The sequence below is a fragment of the Aulostomus chinensis genome, chromosome 2 (assembly GCF_037954235.1).
Source record: "Aulostomus chinensis isolate RoL2024-O1b breed Wild chromosome 2, RoL_Achi_v1.0, whole genome shotgun sequence".
NCBI classification, from domain to species: Eukaryota; Metazoa; Chordata; class Actinopteri; order Syngnathiformes; family Aulostomidae; genus Aulostomus; species Aulostomus chinensis.
The window spans coordinates 8,289,953-8,313,480 of NC_141321.1; the positions used below are offsets into that span (position 1 = coordinate 8,289,953).

At 43.8% G+C, this 23,528-nt stretch overlaps 1 protein-coding gene across 1 annotated transcript in view; it reads right to left on the reverse strand.

Moving 5' to 3' along the window:
* Nucleotides 1-23,528, reverse strand: part of fbn1 (fibrillin 1) — a 72,068-nt gene that overhangs the window by 36,737 nt on the left and 11,803 nt on the right. Inside the window, exons 7-28 of the mRNA XM_086225730.1 lie at nucleotides 18,809-19,006; nucleotides 16,828-16,953; nucleotides 15,666-15,791; nucleotides 14,531-14,683; nucleotides 14,202-14,432; nucleotides 12,932-13,084; nucleotides 12,725-12,844; nucleotides 12,153-12,278; nucleotides 11,152-11,274; nucleotides 9,749-9,871; nucleotides 8,476-8,628; nucleotides 8,036-8,089; nucleotides 7,280-7,405; nucleotides 7,071-7,196; nucleotides 6,867-6,986; nucleotides 6,112-6,249; nucleotides 5,979-6,029; nucleotides 5,763-5,888; nucleotides 5,412-5,639; nucleotides 4,471-4,596; nucleotides 3,087-3,215; nucleotides 591-716 (exon numbers count right to left, since the gene is read on the reverse strand). Of these exons, the coding sequence (XP_086081856.1) occupies nucleotides 591-716; nucleotides 3,087-3,215; nucleotides 4,471-4,596; nucleotides 5,412-5,639; nucleotides 5,763-5,888; nucleotides 5,979-6,029; nucleotides 6,112-6,249; nucleotides 6,867-6,986; nucleotides 7,071-7,196; nucleotides 7,280-7,405; nucleotides 8,036-8,089; nucleotides 8,476-8,628; nucleotides 9,749-9,871; nucleotides 11,152-11,274; nucleotides 12,153-12,278; nucleotides 12,725-12,844; nucleotides 12,932-13,084; nucleotides 14,202-14,432; nucleotides 14,531-14,683; nucleotides 15,666-15,791; nucleotides 16,828-16,953; nucleotides 18,809-19,006 (2,982 nt within the window). The remainder of the gene's footprint in view (nucleotides 1-590; nucleotides 717-3,086; nucleotides 3,216-4,470; nucleotides 4,597-5,411; nucleotides 5,640-5,762; nucleotides 5,889-5,978; nucleotides 6,030-6,111; nucleotides 6,250-6,866; nucleotides 6,987-7,070; nucleotides 7,197-7,279; nucleotides 7,406-8,035; nucleotides 8,090-8,475; nucleotides 8,629-9,748; nucleotides 9,872-11,151; nucleotides 11,275-12,152; nucleotides 12,279-12,724; nucleotides 12,845-12,931; nucleotides 13,085-14,201; nucleotides 14,433-14,530; nucleotides 14,684-15,665; nucleotides 15,792-16,827; nucleotides 16,954-18,808; nucleotides 19,007-23,528) is intronic.

The following is a 23,528-nucleotide window of genomic DNA, read 5'->3' on the forward strand; positions in this document are numbered from 1 at the left end:
CATTAGCTGGAATCTGCTCTTTATTAAACCAACATGTTTTCATGTTTTATCGATTAGCTTATGAGGAACAGGCAAATAACAGGAACCCTCTAAAGGATTCTGTGACCTGGAAACAAGCATTAGCATTGACGACCTACAAATGAAGTTATAATATCACAGATGAAGTGAAAATCCACAAAATCTGTATTGATGAAAGTTAAAGTTAAATACATGTGCACATCCACGCACTAGCATAGAGTTCATATCACCTCATCCATCAAATACATACAGTAAACAGTAAACCCCACACATGCACAGACCCGACTCATAGCCCACCCACAGAGAAAGAGAGAGAGAGGGAGGAGCCACATGTCTGCTATAGGACAACATATCACCACGTTATCAGCATATTTCCTTTAATCTCTCAGGAATACACCCCATCGTCTGTACCGGCAGCACGTTTGAAAGAGTTAGTACACACCCGACGTAGCCACGTTCCACACTGTCTTCATCGAGGTCGTCGTCATCACCTTCTTTTTGGAAATTAAATTCAGCTTCACCACTTTACCGGAGAGAAGAAACCTCCTCCCTCCTCTCCCTTCATCACTCACCTAAACAGGCCGAGCCATCGGGCATGACCTCGTGTCCCTCGGGGCACACACACTCGAAGCTGCCTTCGTTGTTGACACACTCGCCTCCACGGCACAGAAGAGGGTTACGCTCACACTCGTCAATGTCTGCAAGGGGAAGAATAGACACATAAAGTCATTCAGTATGATAGCTCAGTTCTGATTCATGAAATCAGAGTCCATTAGATTGATTATTGATTACTTATTGGCACAGGAACAGGACTTTGATTGTGTTTATATGCTGCTGTATGGTAAAATAACTCCAAGAACGTACTCTGTGGCTATTTTTGTTCCCAGACTGACCCTGCTTTGGATCTCGCTCCCAAACGAGTCAATGTAGCCAGCAGTTTGGCGATAAGCATCAAGTAGACGACCGAAACACTCACGTGACTTCAAGCTATCATGTCTGGCCTCACAATCGTCTGCAGGAATGACACTTGCCCGTCCAAATTCCACTTCTATTTGTTGTTTTGCCTTTCACAGGCTCACAGTGGCTGTCATACCGAGCACAAACATTGGTTGGAAAAGCCAGCCTTTGCTTTTTTATTTTCTCAAGCACTAAAATAAATTATAGTTATTTATGGTGGTGGGAGGGCTCAGGGGGACTTAAGGAAAAATATTTGCAGCTCCAGGGAGGATCAAGATAAAAAACCAAAACAATGTCACACCCCAGCCACCCCTCCTCCTGATAGCTGTCAAATTTAATGCATGAGCAGTTTTTTAGTGTGGGCTCTGGCTGTGTCTGCAGGTCTACGCTGACCTTTGTTGACCTGCAGAATGAGTCTACAATGTGAGGACGCGTGACACGTCCACAGGGAAGTAGTATCATACCAACTGGTGGTGACCTCAATAAACAGGACTGGCTGAAACAATTTGATTAAAAGGTGAATCGTTTGAGTTCTTTGGTTAGTCTGCTGAGTACTGACCAGGCCCTGTGTTTGCAGTCCCGCCTGCTACTTTTTTCATGGTAGTCAAGTAAATGTAGTCCTGCCAATTCTGGTCTAACAGTGGCAGAAGGCCAACAAAAGTATTGAAACTTGCCATTTTGTATGCATGAAATCTTCCAAGGTTTTTAATCAAACAAAGACATAATAGAACAGAAGTAGAGCAATAAGGATTTTCGCAGATGGTGGAACTTTAAGCCTGTACATGAAATGCCTGGTTATGTGTGACGCGCATGCAGGTCAAGTATGTAATAAACAGCAATTATCTTTAAGACTTTTTTGGCCAATTTTGCTAAGCAAATTTGACGACACTTGCTATACAGACCCTTCAACACGTCACGGAGGTTTGAAAAGTAATTTCTTTGTCTGGTCCAAAAATACACACACGTATAGGTTTTCCTATTGCGTCAGCCATCGAAAGCAGTGGCTTCCAGGGCTTGTAGCCTGAGCGTCACACCCACAGCCTGTGATTCCAGAGGGAGCTTGGATGAGAGGGCTAGCTACAGCGGACACTCAGACCGTTACAGGCTGGCACAGCTCTTCACTCGCATGTCACGTTTTGACCAGCTTGGATCTCAGGATGGTTCTGGGCTCATGCTAATGCCTTCTAAGGACCACCTCACCTTTCCACGGGCTTGAGTACTGGCGCCATACAGTATACCTGTGCATGTCCCACTCTGACTGAGTCGATGGTAGTGAAATGCGCCTTTCCACACTACCGACTTCACATGTAAAAAGAAGAAGAGCTGAAGAATACTGGGAACTACTGGGAACTACCAATAACCAATTTGATTTTTGCAAAAACTACAGCAAGCCTGAAGCTGATTTGATGTCAGCTCGTTGGGTAAGAATTGGGAAACTTCGCATTTTTTGCATTTTGAATGAAGAACATTCACATAACAACAAACAGGCCCCTCAGAAATCTGTCTCTGCTTCTGCTGTCAGAATAGAGAAAAATAAACCAATGAACCAGAAGCTCCGAGGGTCCTAGTAGCTATCAGAGGGCAGATACAGCACACGAAAACCAGTGACATGAAGACAGAGTCACTAAAGCATCCGCTGACTAATTGCCAGTGTGACATTCTGGTTGGTGCGAGTATATTTCTCATCTTTCTACTCAAATCAAGTGATGTTCGACCTCCTTCCCAGAGTTTTCAAAACTCCCTCCTTTCCATGGAGGATAATCCCAGTTCTGGAGTGTGTTCCATCTCAGGGATCGGAACTGTTTTCTAACATCACGCTGTTGAGAGTAATTCACTTTTGAGATGTTGCTAATGCTGTTGCGGCTCAAATGAGATGCGAGTCAGCCTGACAACCGTCTCACATCGGTACGATCCACTAACTACCTGGCTAATGTAGAGTAAGACGGAATCAAACCGGGCTCATGAATACTTTTAACAGGGCTTGGCCAAGATGGAGAATGAGCTCTTTACTCCTGACTTGTTAAATCCTCACAGACTGAACAATTTCATACGAAATTGATGCAAAATGTAAATGTACATAATATTCAGGTGCAGAAGGAATTATCACTCACCCATGCAGTTTTTCATCATCATGAAACCACTCTCGTATCCTTCGAAGCACTCGCACTCAAAATCTCCGGGTGTGTTGACACAACTTCCCTGTCCACACAAGTCAGGAGAGATCCGGCATTCGTCGATGTCTGCGGGGGAAAAGCACGCCGGTGACTTTCTCATTACAACACAGGGTTCCTACACATTTTTAACCATTTTTTGGGGGGGAAAAGCTTTATGATTACACATTCTCAGTTTACACATGAAAAGTAAACTGATGTCCATCCTGTGTGTATGACAAGGTACATGGTTTGATAAAACAAAAAACAAAAAACAAAAAACAAATCTTGTACTTCTTGTTCAAAAATTTCTGGCTTTGTTTATTTTTCCCCAAAAAAATTTCCACTCACAAAAATTGTAATTTTCTTATTCACGGCTTTTCCAGATTTTTCACGACCATAGAAACACTTGAAACAACACTTGCGCTCGCTCATGCAAATCAAGTCATTTGGCAAGTTTCCTCTATTCTGTATTACTATGAAGAGACATTTAAAAACTACAACAAAAGATTGTTTAACTTCCTGTAATTCCATGTTAAGATCTCTTCAAAGAGGTGATAAACAGATTAGATCAGCAGTGAAAGCAAAGACGCTGAAGTATGAAGTAAATGTTAATCAAACAAAGCATGAAAGTAAAAAGATTATTACACAGACGCAGTACTCTTAAATTGAATTTAGGGATGATTCATATTTGGGCAACCTAAGCTCTTCAGACAGCTCGTTCCAAGATCTAGAGCTAAAGCCCTGATCCTCCTTTGATTTTAATTCTCTTTTGGAGCATTCAGCAGGCGCAGAGACTCCAGGCTGGGATCTCACTCACACGGACTTAAAAGGTCTCAGATATCACTTACTTACAAGGATAGTACACATTATTTCAGGATAAAGCCGCGGCCCTGGCATTTAAATGTTAAAAGATGCCAGGACATTTCAACAGAGCAATAATAACCAGACAACAGGGACCGGCTCCAACACGCCCACAGCAGACTCCCTTTACTCCGACTGAGCTGGATGGAGGCAACAGCTTTACACCACTTTACTGTAATTAGTCTCGGCGCATGTGTCTATGTATGTCTGTGTCGATACTATTATATTATGCTGAAGTAGCCATTGAAAAGTTGGTGTGGTTTTTAGTATGGATAAATGACGACTGATCAATCCATTTTATTTTTGTCAATAAAATGTAAAGATTAACCACAGCCCTCTTCCGTTAGTTTGGTTTGAGGGACCCAAATATACCCAAGCTACAATAAAGTCATAAGGAAGAAAAGCAAACATCTCTCCATCAAATAGTAATTTTCTAATTGTTGGTTATTTCCTTTCAGTCGATTGTTTCAACCCTACTCACCAGTGCAGTTCCTCTCGTCTGAGTCCAGAGCGTAACCGTTATCACAGCGACAGCGGAAGCTGCCGATGGTGTTTCGGCACCTCCCGTTGGAGCAGAGGGTGTTTATCATCCGGCATTCATTGATATCTAAGAAAAGTAAAAGGGTAAGAATAAGAGAGAGGCTGTATTTAGAAGCAGTAGTTTAACCCTGTGACACAAGCCAGACCGGTGCTCACCAACATTTACCAAATCAAGATCACCTATGATGTCATCAGAGAAAAGCTCTGCACTGATATTCTTGGAGAAGAATACACTTGGGGGCTGACGGATGTCTACTGGTTTGAAATAGGTTTTTCACACAAAGGTCACATTTGCATTTAGAATTTAGAAAAGTCGGGTCAAACATACTGCAGCCGATCTAACACGAACGCCGTTAAGCAAACAGGCATTTTCAACTTTGTGTGTTTGACAGACAAATACTTTATCCGCATCAGCATCATGATGATGATACTTTGGCGTGATTTGGATCCATATATTGCAACTTAATCACAGCAACGTCTAAGTTGGAACCGCCAGTCATTCAAGCATCGTTCCTGGAGACAAGGGTGAAACTCACCGGGCTGTGTGCACCTCTCATCGTCTCCACTGCTGCTCTCAATTAATCATTTTTCACATCGGTTTCATCATTTCAACTGCCTCCAGACAATATTACGGACCCAGACATGACGGCATTTAGTTTTCCGACGGCACATCCATCAGTACAAAGCAGCAATATGGTTGTTTCAGTCGTGGTCGATGATGGAAAGGAACTGAGAAAAGAAACTTTGCATCTCGGAGATGCATCAGACCGAATGCACTTCTAGTGTAAAAAAATCGACTTAAATTGTCTCTCAGATTGACCGCTTGATCGTGATTGGTAGGTTGATGACCGCAGGTCTACACACTGTGTGGACAGAGGATACCTTTGAGGAAGGGTCTTCCATTGATGAAATCCCCCCTGTGAGAGAAGCCGGGTCCACGAGGACAGAGCTGGGCATATTCTGGAGTGCCTTTCTCTGGACACTCGTCACACTCTGGGCCCCAGGCCACGCCTATTGAGCAACAGCAGGCATCAACCCGATGCTTCCCTGGGATGGGAGCCCCGCAGCGTTCGTCCTCATGGGTCTGGTAGCAGAGCTCTGTGCGCAAATCTGGAACACACACAGATGCATCCCTTATATGCATTTGATAATGTGGAACCCTCTTCGTGGGTACAGGCAGAGGAGTAAAAACACCAGAACCCCCATTCACAAACACAAATTTACTCTACACACCAATGCATGTCCTGCCGCTGACATCAACAGTCATTCCTGGAGGGCACTGGCAGAAGAAGGAGCCTGGTGTGTTGACACACTTGCCATTGATACACAGTCCAGGGAACACTTGACACTCATCCACATCTGACAGCAGAAGACACAACAGAGCTACATCAGGTCCTGTTGCTCGCATAAGTGGAGAGAGACAGCAACCAGCATGGAACCCAAGCTCACCTTCACAAACATTTCCTCTGACTCGAGCAAACCCTTTGCTACAGATGGGATCTGAGAAAGACACAGAGTCACACTTCAGAATGCGTTTGACTAAAAAGAGCACGTTGGCCCACCGGAGGTCAACAGCTATCACCTTTTTCACATTTGCTGCAGGGGCTGTTCCAGGCTTCCCCCAGTGTGGCGCAGCAGTGGGACTTCAGCGTCGCCCCATTGATGTTGACCTCGCAGCGATTATTGATGAACTTCAGCCAGCAGGTGCTTTTACTTGTTTCTGTTCATAAAGCATTGACTTATTAACAAACAGGGTATTTACCAACTGATTCCAATGACTTTTCGATGCTTTTGATTAAAAATCTCCAGACCACAGATCTCTGAAACACCTATTTACAAATGACAAATAATCCATTAATAATTTACCTGCATACATTTATTTTACCTAAAATAAATAAGACTCTATGTGGTCTGATAAACATCAACGTGTAACAAACTTTCAAATGTCCATTGTTTTTCAAAAATAAAAAATCTCTGGCTTTATTTATTTTCCCAAAAAACATTTCCAGAACTTGTAATTTCCATTTACCATCTCTGTGACCTTTCCAGGTTTATCGTTTAATTTCAGAAGAGATGGAGGAAGCAGCAGCAGCTTGTGACTTAATTCCTCTCATATATCAGCTTCTTGAACCAAAGTTAGAATGCTAAAGCTGCGTGCAGGTTTCTCTCTGTTCAGTGACTTAAACAGAGAGACGCAGAACCTTTGGTAGCCCTCCACATACGACATTCAGTGTTTCTGGGTCTTCTAGGTTTTCATTAATCAAAGTTCATAGTAATTTTAGGTTGAACTAGCAAAGAGTTTACCAGTCAAAGATGGATCGGTCACCTGTCACTTACCTATACACTCCAGCCCAGAGCTGTCCAGCGTACTGCCCGTCGAACAAAGACACACAAACGACCCTTGACTGTTCATGCAATCTCCGTTCACACACGGGCTGGAGTCACACTCGTCCACATCTGTGGAAGACAAATTTACCAAATTACCCATTGTGTATTCATCCAAGGATTGAAATTATATGAGGGAGTGAATGCATCTCTAACCCTCGCAGACATCCGTATCAGGACCAAAGCGGTATCCTTTGGGACACTGACAGGTGAAGCTGCCTGGTGTGTTCCTGCACAGGCCATTTTCACACAGCAGCCTGTTCATCAGACACTCGTCAATATCTGAGGAAAAATACAAACAGGAATGAAGACTTTCCTCACGGGGGCGTCTGACATGAAGGCTGTGTACTGAACATTTTACCCACCGACACAGTTTTTGCCCGTCGGGTCGATCTCATAGCCTTCATTGCACGTGCATTTGAATGTCCTCAGCATATTCTCACACACTCCGTTCTGGCAGACGTCAGGGTCGAGGGCACACTCGTTAATATCTGAGGAGACAAAGTGACCACCTCACCGTTTCCACCTACCAATCAAGATGTAGTTTACATCTATGTTTATCCATAACAGGCTGGGATTGCGGACTGGCAGACTGCCTGGGTGGGCCACCACCACCAGTAGGATGGAAAACCTGCAGCTGTAGCAGCCCAATTGATGTTAGACCAGCCCATTTAAGGATTACACAGCCCCAAAATTGTCATGGCAACATGGCATCACTCAAGCCATCAGTTCAAGCAGAAATAAATAATGAAGTCAGTGAAAGACCAGTGTTTGAAATGAAAATCCAAGTGAAAATATTAAACAACCAAATAAGCAAAAAGGTTTAGAGAGTAAATGAAATCTTGGGTCTCGTGCTAAAAATGTTTTAAGATAACAAATTTTGTTTTCAAAAGTAATATTACAGATGTCAGTGCTACATAACATCTAGCTAGCTGCCGCACTGCTAACACTGACGTTGAAAGAGTGCTTTGGACAGATGTGCAGCAGCGGGCCTGTCTAGACGAAGAACGTCAGGGTTGAATTTTGCTCCCATTGTGGCCCAAAATACATTCAGAGAAGACTTCACTCTTTAGACTTTAGTCAAAGGTGCATTCTCAGTTGCACATCCTCGCTTAAATTACCTCTTCCATCACCGGTTATGCCGATTCCATTCGGGCACAAAGCCAGGAACTCAGCTGCAACACAACACACAAACAGAACAGTTCAGGGAAAAATAATAGTGTTTGGGAAAATATCACATTTTCTACATCTCAAAGCAGGGCACATAATGCCATGTTATTATCTATTTACATGCTTTCTCATTTAACCTCCTCCATGTACGGTAAACTGTCTTAATGTGGTGCAGCACTTTCATCTTATAGAAACTTTAATTGGCGGGACTAATGAGAAGTGACTGAAGGGTGTTTTTGCTTGTGTGCGCGTGCGTGTGTGTCTCAGAAAAAGGGTCGAAGAAGGCCATCCTACTTTGATATTTTGAATTACACACACACAGACACATGTTGTGTTTGTGTGTGTGTTTGCATGTGTCAGAGGTGGCTCCATGTGTGTAGAATATTCTTACCAGAGCTTTGTGGTGGGCAGGGCTGGCAGGGCTCCCCATATGCGTACTCGGTGCTGGCACAACAGCACTCTGACTTGGTCACAGCTCCGAATAACGGCCTCACACACTGCCCTCGCTTGTAACCACCATAACACGAACTACGCATATGTGTGTCTGTTTGACATGAACAAAACAAGACAAAGTGTGTATGAGAATCAGATTTGAAGCAAAGAATCTGGAAAGAGGCAGAGCAGAAAAAAGAGAGGGGGGGGAAGCGAGAGTCCGTAGCTCAGATAAACAACAACACTGGAAAAACATACGGTTGTTCTCTATCGAGGGGTTTGAGGCATTCTCCAGCACTGATATCATCCTGATGAGAACGCACACCCAGACCAAACAACAGCATTTCAACACTTCCCACACAATACACAAGGAGATGTCATTTGAGGGAACATAGGAATGTTGAATATAATGGCATAAATGACACGCTCTCGATCTGCCAGTCAAACAGGACGGCAGCACAACAAGGCAAAACTGAAGCAAATGTCGGTTAAAAACTTAAAAGGTAAAAAAGATGACTTAATAATTACAACAACTGTTGAGACAATTTGTCAGCTTTGCTTATCCTACTAATGGACTGGAATGGTTAAAACGTGGTCAGTAGATACTCGAGTCTGACGGGACCTGCTGAGTTTGGTACAAAACTTATGAATCACGCTCAGGTTTGGATCAGGCTTGGGATGTCAGTCTACCTCGCTAAGAGTCTGGAGGCTACGACGGTTTGCCCGTTAAGTGACAACACATGAGTTAAACTCAGACTGTTTGTGGAGTAAATATTCACGTCGCCATGCAAACGATGGAGGACAGACTGGTTGTCATCAGGTTTGCAGCTGACGCCATGCTGGGTACGGAAGTAGCTGACACGGTGTCAATGGAAGTCGTCAGCACGTGTAGCCTGTCCTAAACTTGAGATCAACATACAACATATCAGTAGAAGCTCGGCGGAGCAAGCACATGATTGCTCAAGTGGGTTGTACTCAGTACCGAAGGCTTGATGTGATTGGCTGTTAGCTCCTGATAGACAGCTGGCTCGACCAATCAGCTGCCTTTTTGAGAGTATCAGTCCTTTTCCAAACAGTTTCTATAAGGAACTTCTCAAATGTTTGTATAAAGTGAACCATGTGACAGGTGAGGTTAATGCACAGCAACTACAGCAGTGAACAGAAACTAGTGTCAGATTACGGTTTACCAGGGCGTCATCCCTCAACAATGGACAACCATTACAGTTACTTACCAACACAGACTCGTCCATCCAGGCCCACCGCCATCCCAGCCATGCACTCGCAGCGGAAAGACCCGTCGGTGTTGACGCAGTGGCCGTTCATACACATGCCTTGAGTCTCACATTCGTCAATGTCTAGGAGCAGATGCAGGGAAACAGGGATTCAGGGGTTGACACGGTTATTGTTAGGGCTGGTGCCCTTCACATTTGAAGTGATGCTGCTGCCTGGAATTCAGAAGATTTATTTGTCTTTTGCTTTCTCACTAATAGCAAACTTGACTTCCTGCTAATCTTAGCCGAGCTGCTGCAGGGTATTTGTCTTTGTGCGAAAGACGAGTGCGATTCACTCCTCAGCTCTTAGATACTGCACACTTTGTGCATGACCAGGTGTTTCCTCTGGGGAGATGTGTCACCATGACCAACTTTGCATTTTGTAACACAAATACTGCATAGAGCTTTCTCATACTTGAGAATACTGAGTACATAAAAGCTAAATACGTTTCCAGTAGTGTGTTTGCAGGACGTTGAAACCTGCCCTGTCTCAGTTTCATGACCTCAGCTACACTCCTCCTCCTCCCCTCGTTCCATCCCCAGTATCCCCAATAATTCCCATGATTAATAAGAACACTGCATGCACGCATGTACAGCATTTTTGCATGTATGCTCTGTCTGATGGAGGACAGAGAGATATTACTGAGAAGCAGAAAGAGATGGTGCAGCTCCAAGGCCCCTTCAGAGTACACATTAAATTAATGATTACATACATCAGCACCCTTCACACACACACACACACACACACACACACACACACACACACACACACACACACACACACACACACACACACACACACACACACACACCCTTCTTATTTATTGGGCTGTGACTTAACTGGGTCAACATCTCTGAGTTTTAAGTTCTGTATCTAAAGGCTGCAGATTTGAAAAGAAAAAAAATAGCTGGCTTTATGGAACATGATAGCTATTTACATCATTGTGTTTGTGTTTGATATTGGGTTTTCATTTGCATGTGAATACATTCTTGCTTATCAGAGGTCGTTTACAGCCACAAATCCAAAATGTCTTTTTCTCATGTCTTTTGTCATTTACATGAGAAGCCCAAACGTGCTGTCTCCCTGTGCTGAATATGTTCATGGAGGGCTGTCTGCTGGTGAATGTCAGAGCAGGCGGAGCCCAAATATCCATATGTCCAGCTGGCCTGCCAGGATGCTGAGGGGGTTTTCCCAGCTTTTAGGGGGATTTCTGTACACTGAGCCTCAAATAGCTGAACTACCAACATGCCAGAGAAATAGCCACCTGCAATCTAGCTCAAAAGTTACAGCCAAGAGAGAAATCTTCTTACATGATACGTGATACAGAGAGTGATGATTGTAATCATGTGTGGGACAAACACACCTACACACATGCGTCCGCTGCTGTCCAGCAAGAAACCAGGTTTACAGATGCATTTGAAGCTGCCGTCTTCATTGATGCACAGTCCATTGAGGCACATGTTTCTGATCAGACACTCGTCCTGGTCTGGGAATGAACACAAAAGAACACAAGTCTTCACGTAGATCAGGCGGTAGTCAGGCCTGTACCGTAACTTTAGCTTCGTAATCTTTCGCAGTCGGACTGAAATAAACTTTACTTCATTTTGCTGGAGTTACACTGTTGTAGTTTGAGACTACATTGACACTTTTTTTTAACACATTGCACAATTCAAGAACACTCATAAATTTGAGAATTGATATTCCAACACTGCCAGGGAATCCAAATACAAATCTTAACTTCTGAAGCTTGTGCACGCCCTCAGTTTCTTGTAGACAGATAAGGAGGAGGAAACGTCTGGATAATCAGACACAAATGATGTCTAATGAGATTCTAGGGAATTAATGGTTGAAAGGAATCCTCTTTTCTGATGCCTATTTAGAATTGAATTAAAACAAGCGATTGTAGACATTTTCAAAATGTAATAAACTGAAAAGATAATTGATACAAATTAACTGACAATATTCATTCATTCTTATATACCACCTACCCTTTACAGTCCAAAAGCAAAGAAAAAAATACCAGGCAAATTGATGTGCCTCATAAATTACTTATCTGAAGAAGGATAATAAAGTCCACTGAAATAAAAGGAAACAAATGAGTGACTGCTATGTAGGAAGTAATAATTAAAAACATGGAGTATTTAGGACGAATGTTGGTCGTGTGGTAGTGCAAATATTTTGTACTAAATGGGATGAAACATACAAAACCACCAGTATGGTTTTTGATATCCTGTCTGTATAAGGGTCAATGAACAGATGTTCACAGTATTAGATAGAATTATTACACATACTGCATTCAAGTACAGAAAGCTGATCTTTTAGGCGCTACTGCTCCGTACATGTAGATTTGCAAACTTGACAGACCTTGACAGTTTTTGCCATCTGCTGAGATCTCAAATCCAGCGTTGCAGACACAGTGGAAGCTGCCCTCCGTGTTCACACAGCGGCCATTGTTGCAGATACGACCATTGGCGACACACTCATCCAGATCTGGCAGAAACAAACAGGAGTAATCATATCCATCCTCTGTGTGTGTGTGTGTGTGTGTGTGTGTGTGTGTGTGTGTGTGTGTGTGTGTGTGTTCTTGTACTTGCTACAATTGAGGACTAGAATACATATTTAACCAACAGAGTGAGGACATTTTTGGAAAGTGAGGACATTTTAGCTGGTCCTCACATCTTCAAAGGGCCGTTTGCAGTTCAAGACTTGGTTTTAGGGTCAAGTTTAGACTCAGGTTCAGGTTAGGTTTAGGGTCAAGTTTAGGGCTTAGGCTTAGGGTGAGGGGCTAGGGAATGTATTACCTCAATGAAAGTCCTCACAAAGATATTAGTTCAAGGATGTGTGTGTGTGTGTGTGTGTGTGTGTGTGTGTGTGTGTGTGTGTGTGTGTGTGTGTGTGTGTGTGTGTGTGTGTGTTTGTGTGTGCGTGCGTGTCACCTCTGCACTCTGTTCTGGTTGAAGTGGACTGGAATCCAGCAGGACATCGGCAGATGTAGGACCCCGGGGTGTTCACACACTCTCCATGTGCACATGGGTTTCTCTCGCATTCATCTTCATCTGCAGTCCAAAAAAATCAAGCTCATAAACATTCACGTCCCCTCCGTCTGGTGCAGGGGAAGCACGCTCAGTCTCTCAACAGCTTACCGATGCACTCTCCTCTCCCGTCCAATTTGAATCCCATGTTGCACTCACAGCGGTACCCGATGCCAGGCATGGGGATGCACCTGCCGTTCAGGCAGAGGTTGCGGTAGGCTTGGCACATATTGGTGATGTTCTGGGTTTGGATAATAACAGGACCTGATAGAAATATTCATAATATCATCATGAATCATAAAGCATTCCAAAAAAAAAACCAAACTTCCTTCAGAAACATTCCAACTGATGCAAATAAAGTTCAACATCTCAATTTGTTTAAACATTTAGGAGATAAATGTGCCGCTAACGTACATTAATTTGAAACTAAATGGTTCGAGTCCCCCTCCCATCTCATTAAAATTCCACGTGATGTCACCGTGCAGAATGATGTTCGTGCAGAGTTCGCATTCATCTTCTGGGGAAAGATCCTCTGTGTTCAGCTCAAATCTGAGTTTATTGAGTTCATATCAAAACGAGTTTTAAAGTCCATCCTGGTCAAATAACCACAGAGAAATATGTTGACAAAAAATGGGCAATTACACGTAGGGGACATTAGAGGAGGAATATGTATAATAAAGTCACTTTTTAAATAAAAAAAACACCAGAAACCAGTCATTATTTCTACATATTTGTAAATTTCGAAACACACAGAGCGAGAAGACAATGCTCACTTGCATTGTAAAAGCATGTGGTGTTGCCCTGCCAGGCCGAAGTATCTTCATAGCATGTTTGCACGACATGAAGCTCTAGCAGGACCTGCTGTCATTATCATTTAGGTAAAAACAAGCTCTGACTCATTCGAATTTCTTAATAGATGCCTAAACTGTGGCAAGCACTCTTGCAAAATAGTGCCAGAGGATTTTGTAAAAGGGTAATTAAACTCTTGGTGGTCTAATCTGCAGACTTGAGAATTCTGTTTTTTAGACATGGAATTTTCTGCGAATATTCTTAAAATATCTGCAACACCCCTAAGAACCAAACAGCCCTGACTCACAATTCAAGTCTTACTCAATAGTTTCCATCATTAACATGTAGCTGTGTGGCCCTTGGGTGGGGGCTGGTATTGCTTAAAACTGTGATTCGCACATCTTCAGTTGAGTCAGATCACACAGGAACACAGAGGATCGTTTTGGTTTGTTTCACCACAAATGACGAATCTTTTTTGTGGAAGTTTACTGACCAGTCTCAACACCCCTATTAGCAGTTACAGCCCTAAACAATTTTAAAAACCTGCATATAAATGTGAAACAAATAAGGGAGGCAGGAAATAGCAGCATACCTGGAGCAGGGTGTAAAGGTAGATGTCCTGGAAACTGGCCTGGAATTTGTCCTGGGAATGGTCCTGGTCCTGGGTACTGTCCCGGAGTTTGACCTGGACCTAGGCCAGGAGTTTGACCGGGAAACGGAACCGGATAGATGCCAGGAAGGTCAGGGCCGCCTGGGACCCGTCCAGGTACGAACCCACCACCGTTCCCATCAGGTATCTGGATGCAAAGTTTCTGGTACTCTTCTACACAGAGCACACGTACGAGTGAAGCTGTTAGCTGTGCATTGACTCATGACGACACAAAGCAAGAGAGAGAGGCACGGGACAGTGATTGACAGCACCTGCTCCACGGATGGGGCACATTTCAGGGGCGGACCCATCTGACCAGCAGCGTCCACTATCACAGCAGCACTGCATTTTGGTCAACAGCTGCGAGTTTTGGTTGGCGCAGCGCCCATTCAGGATGCTAGCGTAGCAGTAACCACCACGAGAATCTGTGGGAAACAGCATAGCCGTTAACCTAATAGGATGTGGCATCTTGTCTGCATCTTGAGGAAACTGGCAAAGAAACATAAAAAAAAAAAAAATCGTCATCAGTGCCTCAAACTTTCCATTATTTGGAAGATGGAACCCACTTCCAATAGTCATTGCTTCCTCACACCCATCCAGTGTGGTCACGTGGTGACACCAAAGGGCTCAGTTCATTATTGCTTGGTTAAGTTTAACAGGCAAGCATGGATTTGTGTCCTTGAGGGAAACGTAGGAAATGGGAATGTTTGGCGCAACAGTTTTTCTGGAGCGAAACACTCAGACATTCCTTCTCCACAAACATCCTCCTGGGGGAGTTCTGTGAACATGTGTTTGCATATGTTTGTGTGTGTCTGCATGTGTGAGCATGTGCATGTACATGTAATGGACCATTCTGACCCAAATTCCTCCCTTGTCTGTTTTGGGTCAAACTGCGCTGAGCTTGCTGGGTTTATAGGCTTTTGTAGTGCTTGTATGTACATATGCAAGTGTGTGTGTGTGTGTGTGTGTGTGTGTGTGTGTGTGTGTGTGCGCGCGCTTGTGTGTTCGTGTGTGTGTGTGTGTGTGCGTGCGTGTGCGTGTACTGTACATGCACACTGACACGTGCGACACGTATTCATGTAGCCTGATCGACAGGCGGATGGACACATTTCACTTCCTTCATCCATCAAAAAAACTAAAGTGTCTTAAGTGAAAAACACACCAGAGCAGTTTGCTCTGCTTCCCTCATCACCTCCCCTCCTACGTTTGAAGAAAATATAGCTCATTGTTGTGGAACAAGAAACAAGCAAGTGACTACTGACCTAAATTCTACCAGCTGGAACTTTGGACAGATTTCAGTTCTTTCTGCTTTTAGTGCCAGGCATGAAGGGAGAGGAACCAAAATGAAGTGGAAAGAGGTGCCTTGTGACTTTTCTGCTTTTTGGTATGATAGACACACACACTCACCTATACACTTGGAGCCATCCACCGAGGTGTAATATCCCTGGGGACACTTGCAGAAGTAGCTGCCGACAGTATTAGAGCACTCTCCTACACCGCAGAGACCCGGGATGTTTGAACACTCATCTAGGTCTGAGGAGAGGGGAGGAGATAGGAGAGGGGAGGAGAGGAGAGGAGAGGAGAGGAGAGGAGAGGAGAGGAGAGGAGAGGAGAGGAGAGGAGAGGAGAGGAGAGGAGAGGAGAGGAGAGGAGATTTTCAACCCTCTTGTTTGTATGTCAGAACTCCAAACTGTGAGCTAGTCACAACTGTCGACAAAAGTGATTAAACAGGAATGTTTTCTGGCAAGCACGCTGGAAATAAAGCATTGTTGCTGGATATTAAATCCTCTGTAGCTGTTCTTCTGCTAGTACCATTAAATGCACATCATCAGGCACACTATACTGTAACACAGACCTGTTTAAAGCATCTTTTACACTCTCCAGAAGTTTTCCGGCAATTATTTCTAGGCATTAAATGGCACATATTTTACTCTTCACGTGAATGCCACAAAAGCCTGCTAAGTGTGTTTAACTAGTTTCCAGTCAGGGTAGAACCTGGTCTGGAAATTCTCCCATTCATGTCTTAATGAGCCAATATTTTCAGTCAAACGTTTGGTCTTTATTTGAGAAGGGAAGTCGTGCCAAGAGAAGGGTTCAATTAAAGAATTCACAAGTCACAATCATTAGAAAATATCGCAGGTTTCTTAAAGGAGTAAGACAATGTAACCGAGAAGAAGTTCACAGTTAGGGTCTCCAGCTGAGAGGAAAACTACATTTCTGAGTACATGTGGCTGTAATCTACATTGACATACCTGGAAGCTGTTTCAGCATAAGTATTGGGCAGAAGAACAAATAAATTCAGTTTTTCTTTTGAGCCTCACCATTAAGTGTTATAATAAGATTAGTTGGATCAAATTACTGAGAGAAAAAGAGCTACTTTGATTTAATTAACCATATGTGTGGTCCTCCCTTGCAAAGTAATGACTGAGGTGAGGCTAACCACAACCTGACGGATGTGGCTTCTAACTCTACTTTCACATTGTTAATTAAACTCAAGTATTTCTGTCTACCCTGTCATTCAAGCTGACATTTCACAGTTTTACGATGATGGCTCGGGATTGAGTCTTACCTTCACATTTCTGTGAGATTTCGTTGAACTTGTGCCCAGCAGGGCATTTACATTCAAAAGATCCCACTGTGTTGATGCAGTTTCCTCCCTGACAGATGCCAGGGATGGCCTGGCACTCATCCACATCTGCACATACAGAGCATACATGTCATACTTACTGACCCTCACACACACACACACACACACACACACACACACACACACACACACACACACACACACACACACACACACACACACACACACTGGACACAGATTCCTTTCCTCTCAAGAAGAAATGACACAGAGATGCTAAAGTAAACTCTGCAGAGGGACAAGAAGGCAACACTCTGTCAACCATTAACACACATTTGTACATGGCTGGATGTGCATGGATTGAAATTAGGTCTGTTTTACCAGTCTGGCTCTTAGTTTCCCATGGTCAGCAGATTGAAAAAAAAGAGAGAAAGACAGAGAGAGAGAGAGAGAGAGAGAGAGAGAGAGAGAGAGAGAGAGAGAGAGAGGAATGTCTCCTGTAGAGAGCCAATTCAACCAAGGAAGAGATAGACTTAGGTAGGGGAACAGAAAGGAAAAATCCAGAGATACACAGGTGGTTGTAGTAGTTAACAAATTTGCTAGGAAGTAAAGCCGTCACGTGATCGGAAGGTTCCTGGTTGGAGGCAAAGTTTCCTTGACCATGACGCCGAGCCTGAAATTGCTCCCGATGCCTTCGCCATCAGTGTCTGAATGTGTGAATGCGTCAGCAGGTTGGAACCTTAGGGAGCCTTTGTGTAGGGAGTTTCATGGATCAAATTTTAACGAAATATGATTCTAAATCGCAGAGAGCAAATGTGCTCAGTCCAAAGAGAACTGAGGACTGTGTCAGGACGAACTGAATGATGGTTCATCCCCTCATCACTTCAGTGCTGACATCAAGTTTATCGCCCATCAGACATGACACTTCGCAGGGACGCTTCATGTCCAAAATGGCACTGACAAAGGAGTCAACGTGTTTCTATCGCTATTAAAATTGACATTAACTTCTTGCTGTGACTACTGGAGAACTTAAGATAGTTGTGTTATAAAACGATTGCACAGGTATCTGTAGGAGACATGTTCATATGTGAACTGATCATTTCTAGACATCTAAACTAACACCGAATTTGTACACATGGTCGTTCTTGTTGCTAACGTTAGCAGCTATGATGCCCTGAGCGCTTGGTCAGGTCTTGAGGTGTTGATGTTATCAAGGTGACAAACGCAGCGTGTGCTGAATGGAGGACTTTGGTTGAGGAAGTCACCTTAATAAGGAATACTGTGGACTTGAATGCATCTTATGAATGCGTGTGAATGTTTTTGAATAGACAATAGATTAAAAATGCTTGATATAAACGCTGTGCAGTGACTTTGTGTATCCATCCAGCAACTTCAGCAGAATATTGACTGTAAGTTTGTGATTTATAAGATTAATAAGAAGAAACCTCATGAGTTTAGAACATTAAGGCATCAAACAGACTGAGCTGTAGGTTCTAGGCGGAAAAACCTCCATGACTCTGTGACCCGATGCCGTCTGAGTACTCCGTGTTCTACCAGGTCCTGGCTCAAGTCCGTGTCCCCTGCAGAGGTTCTGATGTTGTTGGGTCTGGAGCAGGCAGACAGTGGGACGTCTTACCAGAAATGAACTCTCCCACGTGGCACCGCCACTGACCCGTGTTACTGGCTCTGACAGTCCCACCACAGCGGGTGTCTGCGGGCATTCCATACACATGTGGGAGGCACTGCCACCCACCCCAATTTAACCCAATTAGAAGTAATCCTCTGGAGAGGGAATGGTGGGTAGAGATAAGGGGATGACAGATGGAGACGGGTGAAGGAAGACGAGGAAGGAGAATGAGTTAAAAGGGGCAGAGAGAAGAGAAGGCGAAATGAGGGAGAGTGACAGAGAGAAAAAGAAAGAGGCAAAACCCAAAAAGAAAGAGAAACACAGAGGAATAGACTTTACCTTGGCATGCTCCAGTGCGGTGGTTTGGTATGAACCCTCTTCGGCAAGGGTGAGGCTGGGCTGGGCACATCTCACAGGGGTGACCCCATGCCCGCCCCACTGTGGCACAGCATAGAGTCTTTGTGCACACAATGCCTGTGAGCTGGCCTTGACACATCTGGTTATTCACAGAGGCGAAGCACGGCCCGGTGCGGTAGTCTGCAGAGGCAAAGCAGAGACTGAGTTTCAGTGCAAACTTCTATTTCCAGACTCAGACAATTTAAAAATGAAAAACAGTACATTTGTGAAAGAATCGGGCCAGATACGTGGTACAGAAGCTGAAGGGAGCGGTAATGAAGGTGAGGAAGCTAAAGCCGAGGTTGAGGAGCCTAAAGGCTGGAGCTTGGACCCTTAGAAAGTGAAACGCTGGAGTGAGATGTCACTCTGCACATCTACATCTGACATGATGTGCCGTGAAAGTGCTGCGGACACTCCATAAGGAATGCAGGGACTGTTCCAGTCATTTTAATCAGTCTGGCTCTCAGGTGCATTTGTACGTGCGTGTATGTGTGTGTGTGTGTGTGTGTGTGTGTGTGTGTGTGTGTGTGTGTGTGCGCGCGCCCGCGCATGTGTGTGTGTGTGTGTGCAGCACAGGAAAGCAGAGATAGCAAGGGGTCTGGAAAATGTTTTAAGTTGTGTGGGTGGCTGAGGAGTCATAGACACATGTGAGGGTAAGTAGGAGCACTCAATAGAGACAATAAAAGCCAACTGCATATAATACATGAACATCAGACCTTCCATCGTAAATATTGAAGCTTTGGGAGATTTTTTTCAAACATCTACTGTACTGATTTTCCTTATTAATCTCAATCTAGGGAATAGGTCATCATCCCTCAGGCTGGCTCCAGCTGACTGACAGGGCGTGTCCATGGAGCACAGTAGGTGATTTCCACACTGGCTACAGCAATTCTAGAAATAAAACTTAATAGCTTATTATAATTAGGAGCTCAAGATTTTTTTCATCCCTCCTCTCCTTCAAGCTTGTTTAAACCTCATCCCCTTGATCCCAATACTCTGGTGCATCCATCCCTGCAATCCCCTCACTCTCCAAACACCACTCTTTAGTTGCACTCTGCCTACAGATTCAACAGAATCACACAGTCTTATCAGGTGAAGGATTTGGGAGATGGTGAAACAGAGATAGGGACTGAGAGAGAGAGTGAGAGAGGGGAAAACTCATCCCTCCTGAAAGAATCTGGACACAATCCAAAAGCAAAAATCATTTCCACATTTCACAGCAGACAACAGACAGTGAGAGGAAAGAAGGAGACCAGTTCCAACAGCGCAGTTGTTTAAAACAAACGAGACATTGTGCGTTTCCCGTGTGGACGAGGGCCCAGCCCAGACCCGTCACGTGCAGCACAGCCTCCACGGGCTCTCTGCCTCTGGCACCAGCACTGTGTGAAACAGAACTGGGTCATCTCTCCTTCTCTTCCTCACCTCCTCCTGCTTCGGCTCAACTGGAGACCGTATGCTTTCGATTCTTAGCCTACTTCCTCCTTCCAACCAGTAGTGGAAACTATAGAACTTCACCAGCGTACGGTTTTAGGTACTTCCATTGTGTGCAACTTGACACCTTACTGAACAACAGCAAGAAGAGAAATTTAATTTAGAATCCACCATTAGAGCTTCAATGTTGCCTTCTCATGTGAAGATGAAATGGAGGCTCAGGTCAGATGATGCATGATGACATCATGACCTGAACTACTACAGTAGAAGCGGCGGCGGCAGCTCCAGCAGTACAGCAATACTTCACATCATTCACATTTTACATAGTTACACATTTGTTTTTGTTTTTTTGTGAAGAGTCACATGAGCAGACCTCTTCTATCATAGCTCGTAGCTATGATATGATATGAAGCTACAAGAGTCCAACCAATACTAAGAAAGTAATACCAGTACCAGAAGTAACAGCTGTAAGTAATAATCACTGGAAGTCACTGGAAAAACACCTGAGGTTACTTCTATTAAACCGTGACCACCATCAACAGATTGCAGGTGAGTGTTGCCCAAGACCTTACGACAGGACCCGTATCATGATACCTTCGCATCACAAGAACCAGACCTGTTGCGATATTCGACATATGTTACTTAAAGATTAAAAATAGACTTCTCACTACTGCAGGACATACAGTGCATCGTAGTAGCTGCACTGCGACTCCTACTGGAAACATAAGTGTGGAAGTCATTTACAATCCATCTAAAAGACAAATAATTATGTGAAAAAAGAGCGATATTAGCCGGAAAATCAATATTGTAACACAAAAATAAGTATTGCAGGGCTGCACGGTGGTGCAGTGGTCAGCACTGTCTCCTCACAGCAAGGAGGTTCCGTGTTCGAGTCCCAGCTCCAGCATGGGATCTTTCTGTGTGGAGTCTGCATGTTCTCCCTGTTCCTGTGTGGGTTCTCTCTGGTACTCCAGCTTCCTCCCACAGTCCAAAGACATCAAGAGGGGACGAGGTTAATCCATACTCTAAACTCAGACTCAGTTTATATTCACAAAAGGGATGAGCCCAGGGCGAGATGAAATTACACACTAAATTGCCTGATACGGCTATCACAAATCGTCACAATTATTACTGGTTGACCATAATAATGGCACACATCAAAATTAAACAAAGCCCATATACATTTGATTGTGTATGTACGCTAAACTTGAGCAGTCCGTTGTCCGAATGGAGGCAGTGAGTTTGAGGCATCGCAGCAAGTGCCTCCCTGAGGAGGTGGAGAGGGCAGAGGCAGGCAACCGCTCTCGCCAAGCTCCAACCCAGACTAAACTGACCGTAGGTGTGACTGTGAGTGTGAATGGTTGTCTGTCTCTATGTGTTGGTCCTGTGATGGACTGGTGACCTGCCCAGGGTGAACCTCACCTCACACCCAAAGTCAGCTGGGATAGCCCCCCCCCAGCAACCCCTTAACAGGATAAGCAGTAGAAAATGGATGGAAGGATGGATGGATGGATGGACAGTATTGTGATAAACTGCCATATCAATATATTCCTACCAGATATTCATGCAGCTTTGTTCTGCGGTACTGCTTCAATCAGACTGTCGTACCAAAACGTTTCATCTTCAGCAACGAGGAACTGCTGCTGCATTTGATGAACTCCAACCGTTGAGTGGGGAGGGCGTTCCAAACTCACCTAACTGTAATTTAGCGAAATAAACAATAAAATAAACAAACTAAGAGGTATGCTGGACAAACTATGGAGTGACACAATTTCCAAGGTACCCCTCACACAATCATCTGCATTCTCTCAACAGCACTACAGAAACGTGTTTTCATGTTGGCCAACACACAGTGTGTGCCAACGCAGATGTCTGTGAAAGGCCGACAGCATCGGTTTCTAGAAGCTACTGTACCACCAGCAGCGAGACATGAAAGGAGACAAACTAGCCTGGTTCTCAGACCTGAACTTCAGACACACAGTACAAAAGCCAATTATCAAACAGTAAACGGAAATTTAGCTCTTGTGAAGCTTTAGGCCTCTTAAAGCTCTTTAAATTGTTGCCTCGTTCCCTCGTTCACCCACAAACTGATGGTGGAGCTACAGAATACCACAGGGATGGCATTTTTTTGTTGGCTAGCCTGAAACTGGCATCCCCATAAGCTCACTCAACCAAAAGCCACTGAGATTTTTACACTGGATTTTTGATAACTGCCAAAAAATAAGCAAGCAAATGTTTGTGAGACATGAAGGGAATTTTTTTTTTGGTCACATTTCAACATCACTTTCATGATTTTTGAAAAGCCATGAAAGAGGAAGCTGCCATTTGGCTACGAACAAACTAAACCAGGAAACATGACTTCAGTAATACCACAACTAAGATTTAAGCTTCATTGTTCCTCTATGTGATCTTTGAAATGACGTCAGCAACAATCATTTAATTGAGCCCTCCTGTTAGCAACCATTGTTTTTAAAATCCTAGCTTCATCATTTTTCTGTCTAAAAGCTGATGCATGTGATCAACCCACCAAATTATCTTAGCGCGTGTTGTAGGTTACTGATTTAAAACTGACTTAAAGTGCAGTTAAAATGTGACGTAGATTAAAAAGAGAAATATGATCCAAAATTCAAAATTTTCAAGAGGAATATTTGCTGACATACCGAATTTTATGCTTTAGAACCAAATGTCAAAATATCTGAGGCTGGTGTGACCCGCTGACCGTATTTCAGGTAAAAAACAAACAAACAAACAAACAAAAAAAACAACGAAAAGCCATTCCAGATTCACTTTAAGATGAACGTGGTGGATGTTCAACAATTTCAGTTTATTCAGAGACACTTGTGCTTGTTCTGTACATCGTCTGAAACATCAGTATGGGTGCATGACTCTCAGATTTCAACCATCAAGAATCTAGTTTCAGCTGGCCTCAGTAGATTTACCTGCTGGGACATTTTACTGTTACTTTGAAGTGTCTGAATACTTCTTTCAGCACCTCATTCACTAATGATAGCCTTCACACTACAAAGCAGAGGTAACTTGCGTATCTACCGTCAGCCTCTATTACAATAGGTATCTTACCTACGGTGATAGAAGAAAAGACTGTGTGTAGGAAAAGCCATTAGAGGAGCTATGGAAAGTTTTTGCATGGCGCCGATCTAAGTTGAGTTCAGCAGACTGTGTCAAGAACGAAAGATTCTCTCTTCATCAGATTAAGCTATTATTACTGTTGGGC